This window comes from Beauveria bassiana (genome assembly GCF_000280675.1).
Source record: "Beauveria bassiana ARSEF 2860 unplaced genomic scaffold BBA_S00015, whole genome shotgun sequence".
In the NCBI taxonomy this organism is placed as follows: Eukaryota; Fungi; Ascomycota; class Sordariomycetes; order Hypocreales; family Cordycipitaceae; genus Beauveria; species Beauveria bassiana.
The window spans coordinates 520,360-539,050 of record NW_007930850.1 but is presented as its reverse complement, the minus strand read 5'-3'; the positions used below and the strand labels follow the sequence as shown (position 1 = coordinate 539,050).

Genomic DNA, 18,691 nt, shown 5'->3' with positions numbered 1-18,691 from the left:
CTTGACGTAAACCTTGGGAGTTTTCATACTGCTTTGCTAGATGATCATCGATCAGCCCATGTTTTTAGTAATGACTCGACGTGTAGAGGTGTCGCCGAGTTTCGCCATCCTTGCAGATGCTGTCGATCCTCGTGGATCCATCGTCTCAAAAGTCAATGACCTTCCATATTAAGACAGGCTTCAAGCCAGGAGGAAATGCGACACTAAGAAACTAGGTCGATGCAATTATCGCTTAATATACGTGTTGCTGCAGTGCTTCGAACGTGCCAAATTAGGTGACCACGGGGTATCAAGTGCCTCGATTATAGTAATTGTGTTGTAATTCATCAGTCATTTCAAAATGCAGTAGAAACGTTGTAACTTCAGGTATCCAAAAACCAAGAAAAAAAAAGTTAAACATGCAACAATAGCTGTTCATAAATCAATTTCGATTCAATCCCCCCCCCCCCATCATGAGCCCTTCCTTCTATCCCTCATGTGAGGCTGGTTAACATGGCACGCAGCAGGCCAGGGTGCGGTCCTGGAAGATAACCAAAGTCAGCGGCCGGTCCGATGACGAAAGAATCGTTGATAAAGAGAGAAGAAGAAGAGAATACAAATGTATTTCAGGCGTTGCCTCGTAGATCCAACTCTATCTGTAGGCTGGCAGGCTAAGGGTGATCCTACCTTTCTTGTCCTTCTCGATTCTCGCTGGCTTGGGGTGGGTAGTTACGCGATCAACGCGCTCTTCATAGACGACCAGCTGACCATCCTCCAAACGTTCAGTGCGGACAATGTCGTACTCATCCTCGTCTCGGTCTCGGGAGTGGTGGCGATGGTGGTGTCTTCGCTGGCCTTCATACTCTCGTTCAAGCGCACGGATTTCGGCGCGAATGTCAGATCGTGCTCTGGAGCGGGAGCGAGACCGAGTTCTGACAAGAGGTCCAACTACCAGAGTATCTGATTCATAGTCGCCCCTGAGGTAGCGAGGATATTCCTCACGAATGACCGTCTTGTCCACAACCTCAACACTGCCATGACCGGAAGAGCGCGGGTGTGCGTCGACGATGATGGGCGCCTGCGGCGCGGGCGCGGGGGGCGGAGGGGCAGGAGCAGGAGCAGGGGGAGGCGGAGCAGGGGCCTGGATATAGATTGGCTGTGGTGGGGGAGAAATGATGACTTCTTGCTTGATGTCGTCATGGTGCGGGCTATGATGCTCCTCACGGCGCTCTCTGACAATTTCACCCACAGCGGACTTTGGCGGTGCTGGCACGGTGATTTCTACTTCAGCTGCATGAAATTAGCCCGGTTCGGTTGGAGATGAGACTCGAACTACTTACTTTTTGTGTACTCCTCGCTCAGTCTGAGGAGCTCATCAATGTGTTCCTGGCCAAGGGCCTTTTGAATGATGATTGTGTTGCCCTGTTTTTGTCAGTTTTTTTTTTCTTGGTTGTGAATTGTGTTGGTGATTGACATACCTCTTCGACATATGGATATCCCAAGTCGATGATGACTTTAGTCGACACGAGACGTGAGGGAATACGAGTCTTGCCCTTTTTGGGGTATTCTGCGCGGACACTGGTTCCACCGCTGCGGCGGCTGTGACTGGAAGTGCTCCGGCTGCGAGACCTGGAGTGGCTGCGGTGGCTGCGGCTGACTCGGGAGCCTGCTGGGCTACGGTCGCGCTCAATGGTGCGTTCACGTACCACCTCATGAAGATGCTCCGGGCGCTCGGAGCGGGGAGGCGGAGGAGGATAAAATTCTTCGCGATACGGGTCACGAAGGGGTTCGCGGACCGGCTCGCGATAGGGTTCGCGGTAGGGGTCGCGGTAGGGGTCGCGCTCGTCGTACTCATATCGGGACCTAGCAGGCGGGGGAGGGGAGCGGCGGACCAGAGGGCCTGGCTCAGGGCGACGATCGAAGATATCGGGTCTGGGCCGACGATATGGCTCCCTATCCTCGACAGCAACACGCCGCTCAAAATCACGAGCCAAGTTGTCGGCGTAGCGGGGTTCCTCGTAGGCCGGGCGGCGGCGGTCAATTTCGACGTCGTGCTCAGAGAAGCGATCACGTTCGTCTATGTCGCCTCGAGCACCGCGCATGTAGTACCGGTCATCCTCGACGACACGCTCGCGGGTGTATCCGCCGCGGTCGCGATCGCGCTCAGGTCCGCGCTCACGTTCGTAAAGGTAACGGTCTTGCTCGTAGCGATCGCCGCGGCTCATGATGGGCGAAGAATGGACGCTTGATGGCGTCGACGGCGTTGTGAGGCTTGGGTAGAGAAAGAGGAAGAGGACAGGCGGGGTTGAGCCCAGAGGGGTAGTGGCAGTATTAGTACCCGGGCGCAAACGGCCGCAGTACTCAAACGAGGCGTTGTTGGCACCTGAGTAGGCAAGATGGGCACGGGTACAGCCGCTAGAAAAGGTGGAAAAGAAAAGAAAAAGAAAAGTCAAGCAAGCTGGAAATAGACAAGGGGACTGATCAAGGCGGGAAAAGCTGCGTAATGTGGGCTCGTAAGAAGTGTGCGGGCTGAAGAGGAGCAGCTGCTACGAAAGAGCCGTTCGAGAAACGTAGCGACCAGCAAGTGAGGGTAGCAATAAGACTTGCTCAAGAGAATGCATGACGTGAAAGTGGCAGTGCGCACCCCGCCCACACCTTTGGCTGTGGCGCTTCGGCTCTCTGGCGTCCGCCTAGAGCGGGGGTCTGCTACCAGTAAAACCCCCTGATGCCCGCTAGAGCCCGCTGAAGCCCATTAAAAACCTGGAAAGTGCCGCCCCGTAAATTGTGGGCCTCAGGCCTTACCTGTTCCTGGGGTATAAATGAAGATATAGCGGTCTGACTCTGCCCAGCAGTCTCCTTGATGCCCTGAAGCAGGGCCCACAGGTCACTGGCCTTACCAACTGCACTCTCCCTGAAAGGCAAAAGGACGTCATGATGCACCAGCCACACCTCATATTGCTCCTTCTGGGGGCATCTCCATTTCCCTCCCACCAGAGATGGTTTCCATGTCTCCCAATCTCCCACAGCTGGGCGTGCGTGCCATCTTGGGCTGTCTAGTCGGGTTGCACGCCTCCCACAAACCTCCCGTCATCTGCCATCTCCATATCTTCCGACGCCTTTTGCTGCAGCTCGCACTCGCAGATAACTAGCCCACGCGCCCACCCACCACACACCTCGGCCTATCCTTGTGACCTGGTTGGTCGTTTGCCTGCGTCGCCTGGCCCTGTTTGAACATGATCAGATTCAAGGCTGGCCTCGCCATCCCTATGATGGCTATGCGGCTTTGATTTTTCCTTTTTTTCGTTTCAGCAGTCTATGACTACCCCATCGCCCTCGCCGAAGCCTGGCCCGACCGTTGGGCCGCGATGGCGCTACGAACCGTCGGGTTGGGAAAAAAAACCCAGTCTTCAGAGGGGAATAATCATGCCGAAACCTTGCCAAGCATCCAAGCTCCTGGTCAACCAACGGACCAACGCCCAGCCACCCAACCAACTAACTAGGTAGTGGAGAGGGCACCAGAATCGGCCCCCAACCTAATACAGACATGCCCTGCAGGAAACAAGACGCTATGGGCCGCTTGCAGATTCATCTCAGCTTGTGCCATTTCCTATAGTTCGCTCAGGCACAGACGCCTTGTATTGATGGCGATTTGGCCCAATCTCCATGCCGAACTCACGCCCAACCTTATATCATTGGGTAGCAACCTGGGGGCACTCCGCCGGATGTGCAGCCGGTGGCACATGCAGTATCCCATCACATTTGAGTGGCAAATAATTTGAAAGCCAGCTAAGAGCCATATTTGCTAACAGATTGGCCATGTATAATGTACTCGGCACACGCAAAGACTACTTGGGCACCCGCACCACGTAACAAGCTCTTGACCCAGAATACTACAATATGACTCAAAGAAAAGGGGGTCGGGAAGCATCAACGAGGTTTTCAAACGAAAAACCAGAGCAAAACATGCTGCTGCTTGTTCGGCTACTTCACAACCACGTCGACTTTGGGATCGCCACCCAGCAACCTCTCTAGCACTGGCCCGAATTGCGACAGCTATGTAGCGTCATCTCAAAGCGAGAAAAAGCAATCTTGGTTTTCCAAACATTTCGGCTAATTTCAGCGGCCGTGTATTGAAAATCTCGAAATGTTGTAATGCTGCCAGCTGACAGTAATATAGCGCGATTTTTACTGACTGGCTTGTCGATACAACAACGCGCTCGCTGTATGGTGGCAAGGATAACGAGTGCAAACTTGCAACGCAATCAAAGAAGCCTTAGCAAGGATGAATCTTCCACGGTACATTACAAAGAGTAAGTACATTAAGACATTCGTTCTAAATGTATGACTTACATTTCTTCCCGAAAATGGCAACTATGTCGGCCCAAATTTTCCTAGTGATTGTGGCCAGTTGCCACGCCCCAAAAATAGGCTACCCAGGCACCCAGAATGAGCGCAATTGTCGCTCCAAAGCAGCACAAGCTGACCTTGGTGTTCCTTTTGACATTTGTATCGTGTTCGAATTCGTCCTTTCTCTCATTAATCAAGTGCCCCTTCGCCAGCCTCTGCTTTCTCGACCACTGCAACCGGCCCATGATGACGTCCAATTGGCTCCAAACCAGCATGACCAGAGCTACCGCAACAGATCCCACGGACAAAAAGACGTATACGACAACGACCCGATCGTAGCTGTCGTCATCCTGGTCCTGGATGACACCCGTGATGATGCGGATGATGATGTTCATGCCGTTGTTGATGGCGTTCTTGATAGCGTACCCCGATCCAAACACTTCTTGATACCACATGGTCGTGCGGATACTGTCGATAATGACGGTCGGCCCGAGAGAAGCTGCAAAAGCGTACACGCCAAAACTCGCCGCTGTGCCGCCCACGGTCGGCCCCCACGCGGCGAGTGTCATGGAGACAAGCATGCCCACGGCGCAGACGGCCATGATGCTCACGCGCTGCCCGAAAACGTCGATGAAGACTCCCAGCAGAGGTACGAGGAAGAAGCCGAGGTACTGCGACATGGCCGAGTACCAGCCCGCCGTCTCGGCCGTGACGTTGAAGCGCTGCTGCGCCAACTCCGTCGCATTTTGAGTAAAGACCGACGCCGTCGACGTCTGGAAGAGCGTGAACGCCGCGACGAGCCAAAACGACCACGGCAGGCGCAACATCTTGCCCCATTCAAACTTCTTGTTGCTCTCCGTGAGGGCCTCCCCTGTGGCCGGGTCGGCCGAGGGGGCGTAGGTGCGGTGGCACCAGCGTGTGAACCACCAGAACGCCAAGGTCGCGGCGTTTGTAAACAGGTTCATGAAGACGGCACACCAGTACACCCAGGAGAAGTCGCCGGTGCGCCGAGCGATAATGTTGGCTGTCGCCTTGCCGACGAAGCCGCCAATCTTGCCGAGGCCGAGCTCGAGGCCGAGGGTGGAGGCGAAGCCGTTGGAGGGCGCAAACCAGGATGAGAAGACCTTGTACTGGGCGACCTGGGTGGCAATGTCACCGAGAGCCTGGATGACGACGCCGCCAATCATGAACTTGTAGCTGCGGACGGTGGTGGCGCCGGCGATTAGCATGGCGCCGACCGAGTAGATGGCGTTGCCATAAAGGAGAGCGTTGGCGCCACCGATGCGGTCGGTAACGGGGCCGCTGATGAGGATGAGGGCCGTCTTCATAAAGTCCTCACTGGCTTCGAGGACCGAGTACTGGGCATTGTTGATGTGGAGTTTCTGGAGGTGAATGTGTAAGTACACTGTTGAAGGGCAAAGTGTTTCGGATCATATCTCTGAGCTTGCCTTTTTGATGGTGCTCTTCATGGCTCCTGTGACGCCGCTGCTCCAGTGAGAGCCAAATCCGATGAGACTGACGAGAAAGACGGCAATGAGCTTGATCCTGAGCGGGATGACCGTCTCCCTGGCCGGCGCGGACGGCGCGCCATTGTCCGCCTGCTGCTCATGGTCGCTGTTGACATGGACAACGGCGGTCTGCACCTCGGCCTTGGTCTTAGACTTCATCGTAGGCAGGAGATGAAAAGGCACAGAACAAGGTGAGGAGGTATGGCCTGAGAGAGGGGCATGTGACGATCCTTATACACATGCTATGCATGATTTTTCTTTCCATGTATGCTCTTTCTAACTAATAAGAGATTGATAAGATGTGGATCTAGTGGTACCGGCAGTTTGTTTCGCCAAAGACGAGAAGAACAGGTGGCACAGGCTCGCAGTTAAGCAGGGTATCCTCGTGCGTTTTCGCGCCTTTTTGTGGAATAGCCATGTGGGCAGTGGGAATGAACAGGGATACTAAATCACTCAGGTCAGACGAAGCGAGCTCAACGGCGGGTGAGTTGCCGGGCCGAGAGAAACGCACGTGGTTCGGTGTATTTTGCTTTTAGAGAGATAAGTATGGAGTGCAGATTCTCGGGAATACGGAATTGCCCGCATTAACGACGGCCAATGTTATCAGATCGTATTTACGAGAGCTGAGGCCAGCGAGGCTGGACCCTTTAGCTGGAGAAGAAGAATCGTAGTCGCGAATTATCAGTAGGGCTGCAGAACTTGCCAAGTCTATTTCGGCCTAGCCACGGAGTTGCCATTGCCAAGAGATGTCGGTAAATAAATGTCTCGCGGATTTGGGAGCCCCATGTCGCAGCAGGTGGTAGATGAGGATGCATCCTTGTACCGGTCTCTGACAAACATACATGCGCAGTAGTAAGACCAGTCTCATGTCGGACAACCAACTTGTCTGGTTCAAATTTCAGATGCTGCCATTTTCGATTGACAGGTCGTTTCGTTCATCACTAGTCGCCTATCATTTTTGCCAGTTTCGTTTCGACTGGGGCACCAGGAAGCGTGAATGGGAAGAAGGTCACTTCCGTCGGCTAGTTGCTCAGAGCAAAACAAGAGGATAGACAAAAGGGTTCACCCTGACTCCGCACTAGATACGCGTTCATCCCATGACTGACAGCAATTGTATCAGAGAAAAAACTTTTATTAACTATAAATCTGCCTGCCCACTCGTCTACCGAGTGGATACTCTACGGGGTGGCCGTTCATAGGTCAAAGTCTAATAAAAGGTCGTATCTTTAGTGTCTCTGAGTCCAGTGGGGTTTAGCTGGGATAGGCGAGGCATCTTCAGTGGAGTCCCTCTGATTCATTTCTCCGAGATTCGTCACCTGGTATTTATTTGTCTGCCCCTTTGGTACGAACCCAATTCTTTGCAATTGAGATCATCTCGGTCCGTTTTTAGTTGGCTGCCTGGCGCTGTGTATACAGCACGCCCTAATTCACGGATATGGCAGTCAATTGACAGTCAATGGCAGTCGATGTTTGATTGAAAAGCCTAATGGAGCCCACTGTATTTTTCTTTTGACGGAGAAACGCCTATATGGTTGGGAGGCAAGCCGAAACCCCTCCCTCAATAATTTTTAAATCCTAATAGATTAATATATTAATAGTACACAGCGAAAATGCCCATAACTGCTCCCATAGCCCATACTGGGGCTAGCATGCCAGCGGCATTGGCACCGCTGGGAGATGCCGCCGTCTGGGAGCTAGTGGACGAGGCCGTCGAGGAGCTGGAGGCCGTTGAGCTGCCTCCGCTTCCCCCGCTTCCCCCGCTTCCAGCAGATGAAGTTCCGTTGTTGCCGCCGCCGCCGCCGTTCTGGCAGTTGGAGGTCGAAAAGTACTCCTGCGTCTGCTTGAACCCGTTGGTAAACTGGGACACGAAGCCCGACGCAATCGACTGCAGCCCCTTGGGGATCTTGCTGACGGCCGCGTCGACCAGGCTCTGCGCGCTGGTGTTGATGTCGGCGAGCGCCGAGCGCACAGCGTCGCACTCGCCCGCCTGTTCCACGTCGCCGCGCTTGTCCTTGAGGTCGTTGGTCAGCGTCTGGCTCTTGGCGCTGAGCGAGGTCAGATCGCCCATCAGTGGGCCCGCGTCGCCGGCGGTGAGGTTGTCGAGGCCGTCAATGGTTGTCTTGCCGTCGTCGAGGGCCTTGACGAGCGCGTCGGACGCATCAATCACGGGCTGCTTGTCGCCGCCCGAGTAGTCTTGCACGACCGAGTCGAGGTTGTTGACGGCGGTGGTGATGGACGCAATCACCTTCTTGTACGGCCCGGCGTCGCGCTCGGCAAGGGACGCAGAGGCCGCTGCTGCGAGGCCGAGGGTAAGGACGGATGCGTACTTCATGGCTTTTTTTTCTGTTCGCACTTGGGGGGTTGGTGAAAGGAAGAAGAAGCTTGCGTGTCGCTGCCAATGCAGCCGAGCCACTAGCTTTAAACTTAAACAAGAAGTCCAAGCCCTCGAAAGCTTGATGATATAAGCAATGATGACATAAGGAAGACTGCTGCTCAAGGTTTAGATATTCAATGAAGAATTACTCAATTGATCAATGTCTACCTGTTTTCAGATCGCCGTTCTGAACAATCGCCGGTTACTTTGTTGCCAGTATCTGCTGTAACTAGAAGCCGGAAATCTGCTGAGTCGCCCGCTTCCCCACATGTCGTCATGCACTGTCCCGTAGTCAGCGCACCATTGCTCGTTGAAATCTGGGGGGGGGGAGATCTTTGGTAGATTGCTTATGCATATCAACGGCCGAATCAAGGCGGATTCCGAGCCGGCCATCAAGCGTCTACCGCGATTCGCTAAGCCGCTACTCTAGCCGCTGAAAGGCAACCTCCCCAAAACTACAACGGCTGTCAAGCGGAACGGTGCAGAGGCAGTGCGAAGACCCGTAGAATGACAGGCTGGTGATGTCAACCTGGTCTGGTTTACTGGAGACTGTGAGTGCTTAGCCTGTCTATCTGATGGGTTGACATCACGGTCACATCACAGTTCCGTCGTGCGTGGTCCACATGTACGCAACTGACTGCAAGCAACAGAAATATAAAGTGCAGCAACATCTCCATCAAAGCATGTCAAATTAGTCTTACCATCCTTCATCTTCCAAACAATAAATCATGTCTGCATCGAAAAACGCCGATTCCGTCGTGGCTGAGCACGCCGAGATTCACAGCCGAGTGCCTCCCTCCGAGCCTCTCACGAGAAAGGGTGTACGTTTACTACTGCGGTCCCTGGCGAACAATTCCATTACTAACAAATCACACGCAGCACGCGCCTGGTGTCTTGGTAGGAAACGACCGCGTTCCTGATTTCGAGGCGGAAACATACCCACCTGGCACCGCGCCCGCCAGCCAGACTTTCAGACCGAACCCCCAAGGCCAAATACCTGCCGGTTCCGAAGACGGCTCCAACGGCGCGAAAGCGTCTTCCACCATTGCCGGGGCCACCTCTGCCGATGTGCACCAGGGCCTAGGTCACCCGGGCTCGGGCCAGACCTCCAAGGAGCTGCACGGCGGCCACCGTAAGAAGGAGGGTCACTTTGCCGCTCCGGCCAATGGTAATCTTAGTATGGAGGATTCAATCGGGTCTCGCAAGCTAGACGTTGGCCGTGAGGGTCGTGGCAAGGCCTCGGAAAATTATCCGACCGCCGGAGAACGGGTTCCTGAAAGTGCTGAAACCGTCGCCGCTGAGAGGAATTGATGTATTCGAAAAATTTGTTTGTCAGGCTACGCAGATAGATGTCAAAGTCAAAGTGACCTCTTTGGTTTCGTGCAGAAATTTGCGATTACTCAAACTCATTTCAATATATTCTTGATGTATTGTATCTCTTGTCTATTGATTGTTCATGTACACGTGGCTAATCGTACCATCTATAGTCTATAATTCATCCATTCTTAGTTGACGTACTTGAACGTCTCACTGGCAGGCAGCTTGGGAGGTACAGTGGCACTGTGGGCGGCAGGCTCGTCGCCGTAGTTGAGGTGAGCACGGAGCTTGTAGCTGGCAGGGACGTCGAGGAACTTCTTGAGAGCCTCCTCGACGGGGGGGATGCCGTTCAAGTGCTGCAGGTTGGCGCCGACACCCTCGAGCTCGAGGGCAGTCCAGACCAGGATCTGGTTCATGCCAGAAGCATGCTCGCCAAAGGAGTCAAACAGGTGGGCGTACGAGGCGTGAGCCTTCTTGGCCTCCTCGGTGATGTTGGTGTCCTCCCAGAAAACAACCTGACATACGGTGTTAGTGTCGCGGCTCAATTTCTTTTTTTTTTTCAAGCATGTTTTAAAAGGTAGGCTCGACATACCGAGCCGTAAGAAGCCTTGTGCGACTGCAGAATGCCGCTCATCTTTTCCCAGACCTCGGCACCGGCAGCCTTGAGGATGGGCTCCGCAATGTTGATGACAATGTCCCAGAATTGGGTGTGCTTCTCGCCAGTGACGAGGGTGACGCGGACGGGCTGGGTGTTGTAGGAAGAGGGCGCAAAAGCGAGAACCTCTTGGACAATCTCCTTGACACGGCTATCAGGGACCTTGGAAGTGTTCTTGAGGCCGTAAACAGAGCGGCGATACTTGGCGGCGGCGAGCCAGTCGTTGGTGGAGACCTTGGGGGCAGACATTTTGATGTTTGATTGCGAGTAGAGTTGTGAGAATGAAGAAGGAAGATGTAAATCAATGTGGAATAGCGAGATATTTTTTTCGGTTCCTGTCCAGCGGTCCCTGCCCACTACTTATACCTTTGTGCCATGCCTCTCTCTCTCTTGGCGGAACCCTTTCGGAAATGGGGGTCTGTTGCGACGGATCGCCCACAGGGACCGCAAGTGCCGCTTTTGCTGGATTACAGATCAGGACCAGCGCAAGATAATCGACTCATTCGTAGAGGGGGTCTCCAAACTGGATGGCGTGCCAACCGCGCGCTAGGCAGGGTGCCTGGGCGGAGTTCGAGTTTTAGCTTTTGTCATGCTTCTGTAATCAGAAAAGAATGCCACATTCTCCCCTTTTCCCCAACAAAGGGGGTTGGCTCTTTTGAGGTTTCGGTGCCGAGTTCGCTTGCCATGACGAAACTCCGCTGACATTGTTATCCCTCTTTCTTCGAACCCCTCATTCCCCTTGTCTTCGCCGAGTTGCCTCACCTGCAAAGATCTGATAGCCTTCAGCTTGGACGAAACCCCACCTCTGCCACCCCCACCAGTGCCCTGCTGTTTTTATTAGTAAGCTCTCAGTGGTTATTATGGTAGAAGGCTTTATCCAGTCTCTTCATCGGCGATCCCGCAGCACTTGTTCGCTCCCCTTCTGCGTAATTCTGTCATATTCTGGAACAATTTCTAGAGTCTTCCTCACGGTTACCTCTTTGAGCGCTCTGTAGCTGCCTCATTGGCTGCCACTATTCCCGACGTCGCCGGCCGCTACCCTTGAGCAGGCCGACAATGAATTCAACGCCCTGTTCTTCAGCATCGACAGGTCGGGTGTCTACAAGTTCGGGTCAGGACAAAATCTGTGTAGGTTTCTGAACCATGTAGACTCGTTACTCATTCTTCTGGGTATGCTATAGCATGAGCTCTCATGGTCAGGAAGATCAAGGAATCCTATCATGGGAGATTTTACGATAATTGCACCAACCATAAAAAGGCTCTCAGACGGGAATAAAACAAGAAAGGCTACGCTCGCGTCTCGCTCCGCGCCGAGCTTATAGGTATCCCTAACAGACGTAAAAATTATCTACATTAGTCCTCAGCGTCGACCGCCACGGCGTAGCCTAGCCTGCGAGCGAAGCTATCGCGACGGGGATCTTACCCAATTTTGTGGGGTGGCTGGTGTAAAGCTCCGACAGCAGGGCCGATTTCCATAATTCCGTTACTATGCTCGCACTTCTGAAGCTATCGCCATTCTTTTTTCAGAAGTTGAGGCAGCAAGCTTTGCTCTGTCCGGCGCCTGAAGTATCGTCTTCAGCAGGCTTCTCACAGGCTAGCGCGTCTTAAGGCGGCGCCTCTCAAGGCTCGTCACAGGCCGGCTCTTCGCAAGCGGCGCCCTTGGCCTCGCGGCCGATAACGATAATCCGTACGTACTGGGAGCATTTCCGCCTCGGGCGTATCAGAACTCCACGGGGTCTTTAGGGGACCAAGATACAGGGTCCAGACGTCGAGGAAGCCAAAGCCTCTGGCCGCCACTACCACCCTTACAGAGGGCTCGTATGACGCCAAATCTAAGAGAGGCAGAGATCGTGAAAGCCACACTTTCTATAGATTAAAGTTATTGTATAACTATTTAGTAAGTGCATCATTAAGCCTAGCCACATCCTAGCCCACAAATCGGTTGATATTTTTCAGTTTTTTGTCGTGGTTGATAAGTAGACCAAACCGCCACACAGCGAAGCTAGAGAGAACAAACCCATCGTCTTCATAATCTCTATCCTCCTTCGACTCCTCATGTTTTCGAGCATCATTCAATCCTGATGCATATCTCGACCATTTCTCTCCTAGCGGCATTGGCCGGTAGCACTATCGCTCACCTCGCTCTTCCGTTTGCTTTCCAGAGCGCTGATGCTGCCAAACCGCCTTCGTCACATCAACCCATCGGCGGCCACGGCTGCTCGGTGAGCAGCCGTGCACCTGGACCTCAGAGCGCCAAGCGCGGTCAGTACACTCTCAAGTGGCAGGATGGCGCAGTGTGTCCCTCGCACGGAGAACAGCAGTGGACAGGCACCATCGACGTGAGCAACCACCGCCGCCTGTTTTTCTGGGCCTTTGAGAGCCGCAACGATCCGGAAAACGACCCCGTCATCTTCTGGATGCATGGAGGGCCTGGTGAATCGTCCATGGCCGCCGTCTTCACAGAAATTGGCCCTTGCATGTTCCGCGACGACGGCATCGATATCCCCGAGCCGAACCCTTGGTCCTGGAATAAAAATGCCAATCTAGTATTTATCGACCAGCCTGCCGGTGTCGGATTTTCCAGCATTGCTCGAGGTGGAAAGCTACCTGCCAGAGATATGGACGGCGCCGAAGACTTTCAAGAGTTCCTCAACATCTTCTTCCGCGATGTGTTCCCGAGAAAGGCGCACCTGCCCATCCACATTGCCACCGAGAAATATGGTGGCCATTGGGGTCCGACTTATATTGATCATATTCTGACATCTCGCCAAAGAAATACACCGACTGCGTTTTGGGGCAACATTACCTCCATGATTCTGGTTAATCCTATGATTGATTACGGGGGGCTCATCCCAGGCTTCTTCCAGCTGCTATGCAAAGACAAACGTGGCGAGGGCATTATGTCAGAAGATCAGTGCGTGGACATGCTTGAAGCTCTACCAAATTTTGAGGCATTGGCTCGTGAATGCCGGCAAACATTGGATGTCGAGAAATGCGCAGCTGTTCCCGCTTATGCGGAGACAAACATCACGGCTTACTATCGTGACCTAGTTGAACAGGGCGAACGCAGTCCTGATCACCGTAAGTCCTTACACTTGTCAAAGAGACTGAAAACTGCGAATAGCAACTTGTCTAGAGATATGTGTTGCTGACTGTGCTCTGCTTCCTAGTCTACAACCCTTGCATGGACCCCCCAGACTGCCATCGTCCAGAGATGGGCAATATAACGGAGTATCTGAACCGCAGAATAGTGAAGTTGAAGATCGGGTTTCCTGAATGTTTTAATTTTACCGAAAAGAATGATTTTATAGAATCGGCTTATTTCTTTGCTGAGTCCCCCTGGATTCCTACTACACAAAAGGTCGCGGCCATTCTCGATGCATACAAGAGGCCCAAAATAATTTTCGATGGTTCGAGCTTCGGCGATGTTCGTGTCCTGGTCCTCAACGGAAATTTGGATCCCTTTGGCAATACTCAGGGCAACATGGATCAGTTCGACAAGATAAACTGGAGCCGCAAGATCGAGTACCGCATTGCGGCCTGGCAAGCTCTCAACAAGAAAGAATTCAAGTCAACGGGATTATGGAAGGGAACCAAGGATGGAAGACTTGTGTTTGTGGGTGTCGACAATGCCGGAGGCATGGTGCCAACAGACGCCCCAGAGACGAGCTATCATATTCTAGATCGATGGCTGCGCAACGATTGGTGAAGAGGTGGGCTGCTCAATCAACAACAGGTTTGAATGTTCAAACAACAAAAGCCTACTCACCAGCTCTGATCAATCAAAGCGCGCCGCAGCCAGCCTTCTGATCACTCTTTTATACCTTTAGAGGAATTCTTCCTAGGTACACAGCTACCTCCCAGCCTTTTCAGGGTCGCTTTCAGGGCTCTAGCGGGCGCTGCTGGTGGAGTATCACTAGGTACCTACGCGGGCGAGGAGATCTAGTTATGGGCATGGAAATATACATGATGTTTGAGTAAAACACATGTCTCCATCAACATCATCCCGAGATAGTATGGGTTTTATCAGTAAGCCTTACACGTCTTAGTAGGCAGCGTATGTTGAGAGATATGGCTCGAGTCATATATTCATCGGCGGGTTACTGTTTGTGATATTTCTAGATAATGTGGAAATCACCCCGGATTTACAGCGATGCCACCCCTCGCCCTCTTGGAAATAACGGCCCAACTTTTGAGATGGCCCGGCGCTCCACCGTAGAGAGGCACGGGTAGCGGCCGCCATCGAACGCAACCTCTTTGATGTGAGGATTCTGGTATTTCCCTTTAATCAGTACATCTATGGTTATGAATGGTGTCGCCTTCGTCTGGTCTATTCAACCTTGCCATAAATGGCGCATGCCAGGCAACGTTCAAGGCAGCGCATGGCCATGGAGGCTGTGTGGAAACAGATGGCAGTGACACACAGCCCGCATGCCCTCGAGCTTGTCGGCAGCCAGCTGGGCCAATTAATCCTTTGATGGCTGACCTCACTCATTCACATCTATCTGGACACGCTCGCACCTGAATTCTCCTTGATCATGGGCATCATAAACTACGACCGATGCAGCCAGCGTAATACTCTCAATTCCGCCCAGTTTTTTTTTTCTCTCCCCTTTTGACATCTAAAACCAGTCCAATCTTGTTCGCCGAACCGTCGATGCTGGCCGGAATTTCGGCAAGTTGGGCGCTTAATACTCAACGGAGATTCGTCCCGAATAAGTGGGCAGCCTGGACATCTGCAGGCAAGTTGGCAGCGTCCGGGTGTCTTTGGGGCTGTGCAGGAGGGGAGCGAGAAACACCAAGAGCCAAACAAGGGTTTTTCCGTTCTCTCATTGATCAATGATCAGAGCAACTGCATTCGATGAATTGAGAGTGGGACCTGTCTTGCATCGGGCGCCTGCTCGATGCACCCGCCCAACCGTCTTTTGCGGGTGATGCGTGATGTGTGTTGTGTGTGTGTGTGTTTGAGTGGCTGCGGCCGACTGGATCATTGAAAAAGGTCCTGGCTGGTGCCGAGAGTCCCTGAAGTTCTTCTCATCCTCGCTTCTCTCTGGAGGCTCGCTGTGCGAGTTACGGAAATACACTCAGAGAATTTGGACAAGGTCTGCAAATACGTCAAACATTGCGCGGGACAAGTGAAGCTCGACCGGACACGAATACAAACACCCAATCACCATGATTCCCTTTTCCCACGCCACCAGCCTGTACGCGGCAGCGACGGCCCTCGACCTGGGCACGTTCTTCCTCCTTGCACTCGTAACCGTCTTGCAATTCTGCTTCGTCCGCCGCCACCGCGACGCTGCCCGGACCTGGGTCAAATGGGCGCGCTACTCGCTCGCCCTCTTCACCTTGTATGTAGCACCCCAACGAGGCTGCTGCTTCCTGCTGCAATCCCAGTTTTCAGAAAAGAAAAAAAAAGGAACCAATGTGCTGACCACGGAACGCTCGGCGAACTATAAAAACAGCACCCTGTTTGTACTCTGCGCCCAACTAATCATCGCGACCGTGTACAGCCGCTTCGCCGACCGTGGCATTGAATTCTTCGCGTCGGAAAAAAAGGGCCTCTGGCAGACCCGCGGCTTCCTCGACAGTATCTGGCAGCTATGTGAGGCCGTCCTCCGCGTGTTTCTGCTTGTCACGTTTGCCATGCTCGGCGCGGGCCTCGCCATGGCGCGCTCGTCGTCGTCGGCGCCGGGCACCGTCGGCGGAGCTGCGCCGGCCGGGTGGACCAGGACGCCGGGGCTGGCATGGGGCGCCGGCGGCCTGACGCTGGTGCTCGCGATCGGGTTATTTGGCCTGCGCTGCTACTTTTGGGCCCACGTCTACGATGAGAATAAAGCACATTCGGTGACGGCCCGGAGGTCGAAATCCCGGGACGGCGTGGTGAACCTGGCGACGATTGAGCGGGCGACGATTGACATGGACTTTGCGCTGCACTGCGTCTGGCTGGTCCTATCGCTGCTGGTCTTGGGCCTGGCGGTCCGGACGCGGTCGCTGAGCCGGGCTGCGCCTCATACAATAACGGTAAGAATCCGAGTGGAAAATAAATGGCCAAGAATTCTCGACTGATCAAGCTGCATTCCCTCAAGGCTTCAAAATATTTCCTGACGTGCGCTGTTCTGTTCGTCGCGCAGCCCCTCTACAACATCATCATCTCCATCATGTTTCGCCTCGGCTCGTCCTCAGTGTCCGGCGTCGAGGCCACGATTGTCACCGACATCGTCTTCCGTACATGGCCGTACGCGCTGATCCTCGTCGTCCTGTTCGTCCTCGGACGCAGAAAGATTGGCGGCGTATGGTCGACCCAGCAGCCGTTCCAGACAAAGGACGCCGCCGCGGGCGAGACGGTGTACCAGACCCCGTGGGGATACCAGGTTACACACCAGAGGGCACCGCCGCAAGCTCCGGTGTACGATTCGCAGGCGCAGCTCAATGATTATTACGCACAGCCGCCTCAGCAAGGCGCGCAGGAAGGACAGCACCACCAGCACCAGCAGTACCATCAGCATCAGCAGCAGCAGCCGCAGCAGCAGCCGCACTATGGCTAAAGCGACAGAAGAGGTGACGTGCATCCAGGAGAGAGAAAGAAGGAAAAAGAACCGTTTCATCCTACTTCCCAGGGATGGATCAAACGGAAGAAGTCATGTACATGCAGATCAATGATACCAATTTGACACAAAGGCTGCCCTCATGGCGGCGACAGATTGTGCTACCTGGTACTGACAGGCGCATCTTGTTCCATCATCGAAAGTGGCTAGAGTATTTAGTAAAGAGAATTGCTAGGGACACAGGTGCACGTGACTAAAAATACCTAGGTTTATATAGGAAGCCACATATAAATAGAAGTACCTTTTAGCCCCCACGCTGCCGCCGCCACTACCACTAACACTTAGGTAATTTTCCCGCTCGCCGCCAGCGCTATCGCTAGGTAGGCTTCTTATAGCCTATTAATACTCGCTAGGTCGCTAAGAGAACGCCTTCTTCGCTATTTTTAAAGTATATAATGAGAGCTTCCTTCTACGGCTATAGAAGCCGTTAAGAAGCTTATTAATCCATAGTGGTGGTGGTGGTAGAGAGGAGGAAAAAGCAACCTATAAAGGTACATAGATTATAGTAGGCGTGCACGCGAAAAGGTAGGTACCTCACATCACGTGCACCTGTGTCCCTAGCAATATGTCGCTGTGTCCCTAGCAATACTCTTAGTAAAACGTCTGGGGATAACTACAATGTCCCAATATACTTATTCCATCAAGGACCGCCAATCTATCGTCAGTGACGGTTTGATTCTCATCATCGTGGAACTCTTCGAGATGACAAACATCGGAGAGCAATTGCCATGTCGCACTCGACAAGCGTACAGGTATCGCTATGTCGTCACAAATTGCTCGGCAAGGTGTCTTGTACATAGAAAACTTGCGGCCGTCTACCGGATATTGCCAGAGCCTACGCCCTGCAATACGTAGCCTATTGTGCAATCTCCACACAGTTACGATTTTAGGTTGTTGATTGATGTTCTAGTGCGTGGCGTCCAACAACACATGAATAGTTAGGCTTAATCAATCACACGCTAGGCTGCGTCGAGTCTAAAGTCTGGGGGCACGGAACCTCGTATCGGCAGGTAGTTATTCTCAGACTTCACTGACACAATGAGATTGCGCGTCGCCGACCGCAGGCTAGCAAGGGGGCCTTCGCGTCAGGAAGCGAGCTCCGGAGCGCCATCTAATTATGTCATGGAACAGGAGAGGAACGGAGGTGGTGGTGTGCTTCGGTACGGAATGGGGTTCGGAGGAGCGAGTCAATATCCGTAGGCTGCCGAAAAAAAAAAAGAATCTTGGGCAGCATGACTTCTGCGAGAGCATGTTCCCATTTTGGTCATATAGCCACACAATGTCAAGCCACAGTGGCTATGGGAAACAACAAGGTTTACCAGCAAGTCAGTGAGGAGAGGCCGAGGTACGGAAAAACGGTCGAAGCATGCCTACACTACGTGTGGCTGGCAGCATAATAAACAACTGCTCACGAATTTATCTACTCTATCGGATGCAAAGCAGTAAAGCAAAAGGTTTTCGCAAACGAAACAAAACAAGGGCAAAATAGCCAGTTCCAAACTTCCAATTGCCTAGCGTTGGTCAGGGCGGGTGCACGAATCCTCTCGCCAAGAGAAATTCTGGAGCCGGCCCCTCTCTGCAGCACGAGGGATTGGAAGTGGTCAGGTACAGGGGCTTTCAGTGGGCAGACAGCAGACTTAGCAGCCTGGTTGCGCCAATTGCCGTTGCCGTCCGGCATGCTAAGTAGAGGAGGGATGCAGCACATGTGGCACCGCTACGGCGCTACCTATCTACAGTGGGCCGCTGGCATTCGAAGCAAATCAGTCAACCCATGTACAGTCTCCAGCCTGACCCTCCTCTCCTCCCTCTGGCCCTCGAGGCGCAGCAAGTCGTCCCAAAAGGCTGCTGGGGAATTATCGTCCTTCTAACGCACCGCCTGATTGCACATCTCCCACAATTATCT

General features: G+C 53.3%; 7 protein-coding genes across 7 annotated transcripts; 3 read left to right on the top strand and 4 right to left on the bottom strand.

Annotated features, from left to right (window-relative positions):
- Positions 1 to 631: 631 nt before the first annotated feature.
- On the bottom strand, positions 632 to 2,204 carry BBA_05758 (uncharacterized protein; the record flags this gene model as incomplete). The annotated part of the gene is made up of 3 exons (XM_008600855.1): positions 632 to 1,269; positions 1,320 to 1,401; positions 1,458 to 2,204. 3 exons carry the CDS (start codon positions 2,202 to 2,204, stop codon positions 632 to 634), a joined length of 1,467 nt encoding a protein of 488 aa, XP_008599077.1.
- Positions 2,205 to 4,370: 2,166 nt separating this feature from the next.
- BBA_05757 (MFS transporter) lies at positions 4,371 to 5,993 on the bottom strand (the record flags this gene model as incomplete). The annotated part of the gene is made up of 2 exons (XM_008600854.1): positions 4,371 to 5,708; positions 5,808 to 5,993. 2 exons carry the CDS (start codon positions 5,991 to 5,993, stop codon positions 4,371 to 4,373), a joined length of 1,524 nt encoding a protein of 507 aa, XP_008599076.1.
- A 1,432-nt stretch (positions 5,994 to 7,425) lies between these two features.
- On the bottom strand, positions 7,426 to 8,166 carry BBA_05756 (cell wall serine-threonine-rich galactomannoprotein Mp1; the record flags this gene model as incomplete). Its single annotated transcript, XM_008600853.1, has 1 exon — positions 7,426 to 8,166. The coding sequence occupies one exon, from the start codon at positions 8,164 to 8,166 to the stop codon at positions 7,426 to 7,428; it is 741 nt and encodes a 246-aa protein (XP_008599075.1).
- A 770-nt stretch (positions 8,167 to 8,936) lies between these two features.
- Positions 8,937 to 9,519, top strand: BBA_05755 (uncharacterized protein; the record flags this gene model as incomplete). Its single annotated transcript, XM_008600852.1, has 2 exons — positions 8,937 to 9,029; positions 9,088 to 9,519. The coding sequence occupies 2 exons, from the start codon at positions 8,937 to 8,939 to the stop codon at positions 9,517 to 9,519; spliced, it is 525 nt and encodes a 174-aa protein (XP_008599074.1).
- Positions 9,520 to 9,713: 194 nt separating this feature from the next.
- BBA_05754 (nitroreductase family protein) lies at positions 9,714 to 10,429 on the bottom strand (the record flags this gene model as incomplete). Its single annotated transcript, XM_008600851.1, has 2 exons — positions 9,714 to 10,040; positions 10,118 to 10,429. The coding sequence occupies 2 exons, from the start codon at positions 10,427 to 10,429 to the stop codon at positions 9,714 to 9,716; spliced, it is 639 nt and encodes a 212-aa protein (XP_008599073.1).
- A 1,832-nt stretch (positions 10,430 to 12,261) lies between these two features.
- BBA_05753 (carboxypeptidase Y) lies at positions 12,262 to 13,889 on the top strand (the record flags this gene model as incomplete). Its single annotated transcript, XM_008600850.1, has 2 exons — positions 12,262 to 13,261; positions 13,351 to 13,889. 2 exons carry the CDS (start codon positions 12,262 to 12,264, stop codon positions 13,887 to 13,889), a joined length of 1,539 nt encoding a protein of 512 aa, XP_008599072.1.
- Positions 13,890 to 15,355: 1,466 nt separating this feature from the next.
- On the top strand, positions 15,356 to 16,728 carry BBA_05752 (uncharacterized protein; the record flags this gene model as incomplete). Its single annotated transcript, XM_008600849.1, has 3 exons — positions 15,356 to 15,531; positions 15,646 to 16,204; positions 16,315 to 16,728. The coding sequence occupies 3 exons, from the start codon at positions 15,356 to 15,358 to the stop codon at positions 16,726 to 16,728; spliced, it is 1,149 nt and encodes a 382-aa protein (XP_008599071.1).
- Between the last annotated feature and the right edge of the window lie 1,963 nt (positions 16,729 to 18,691).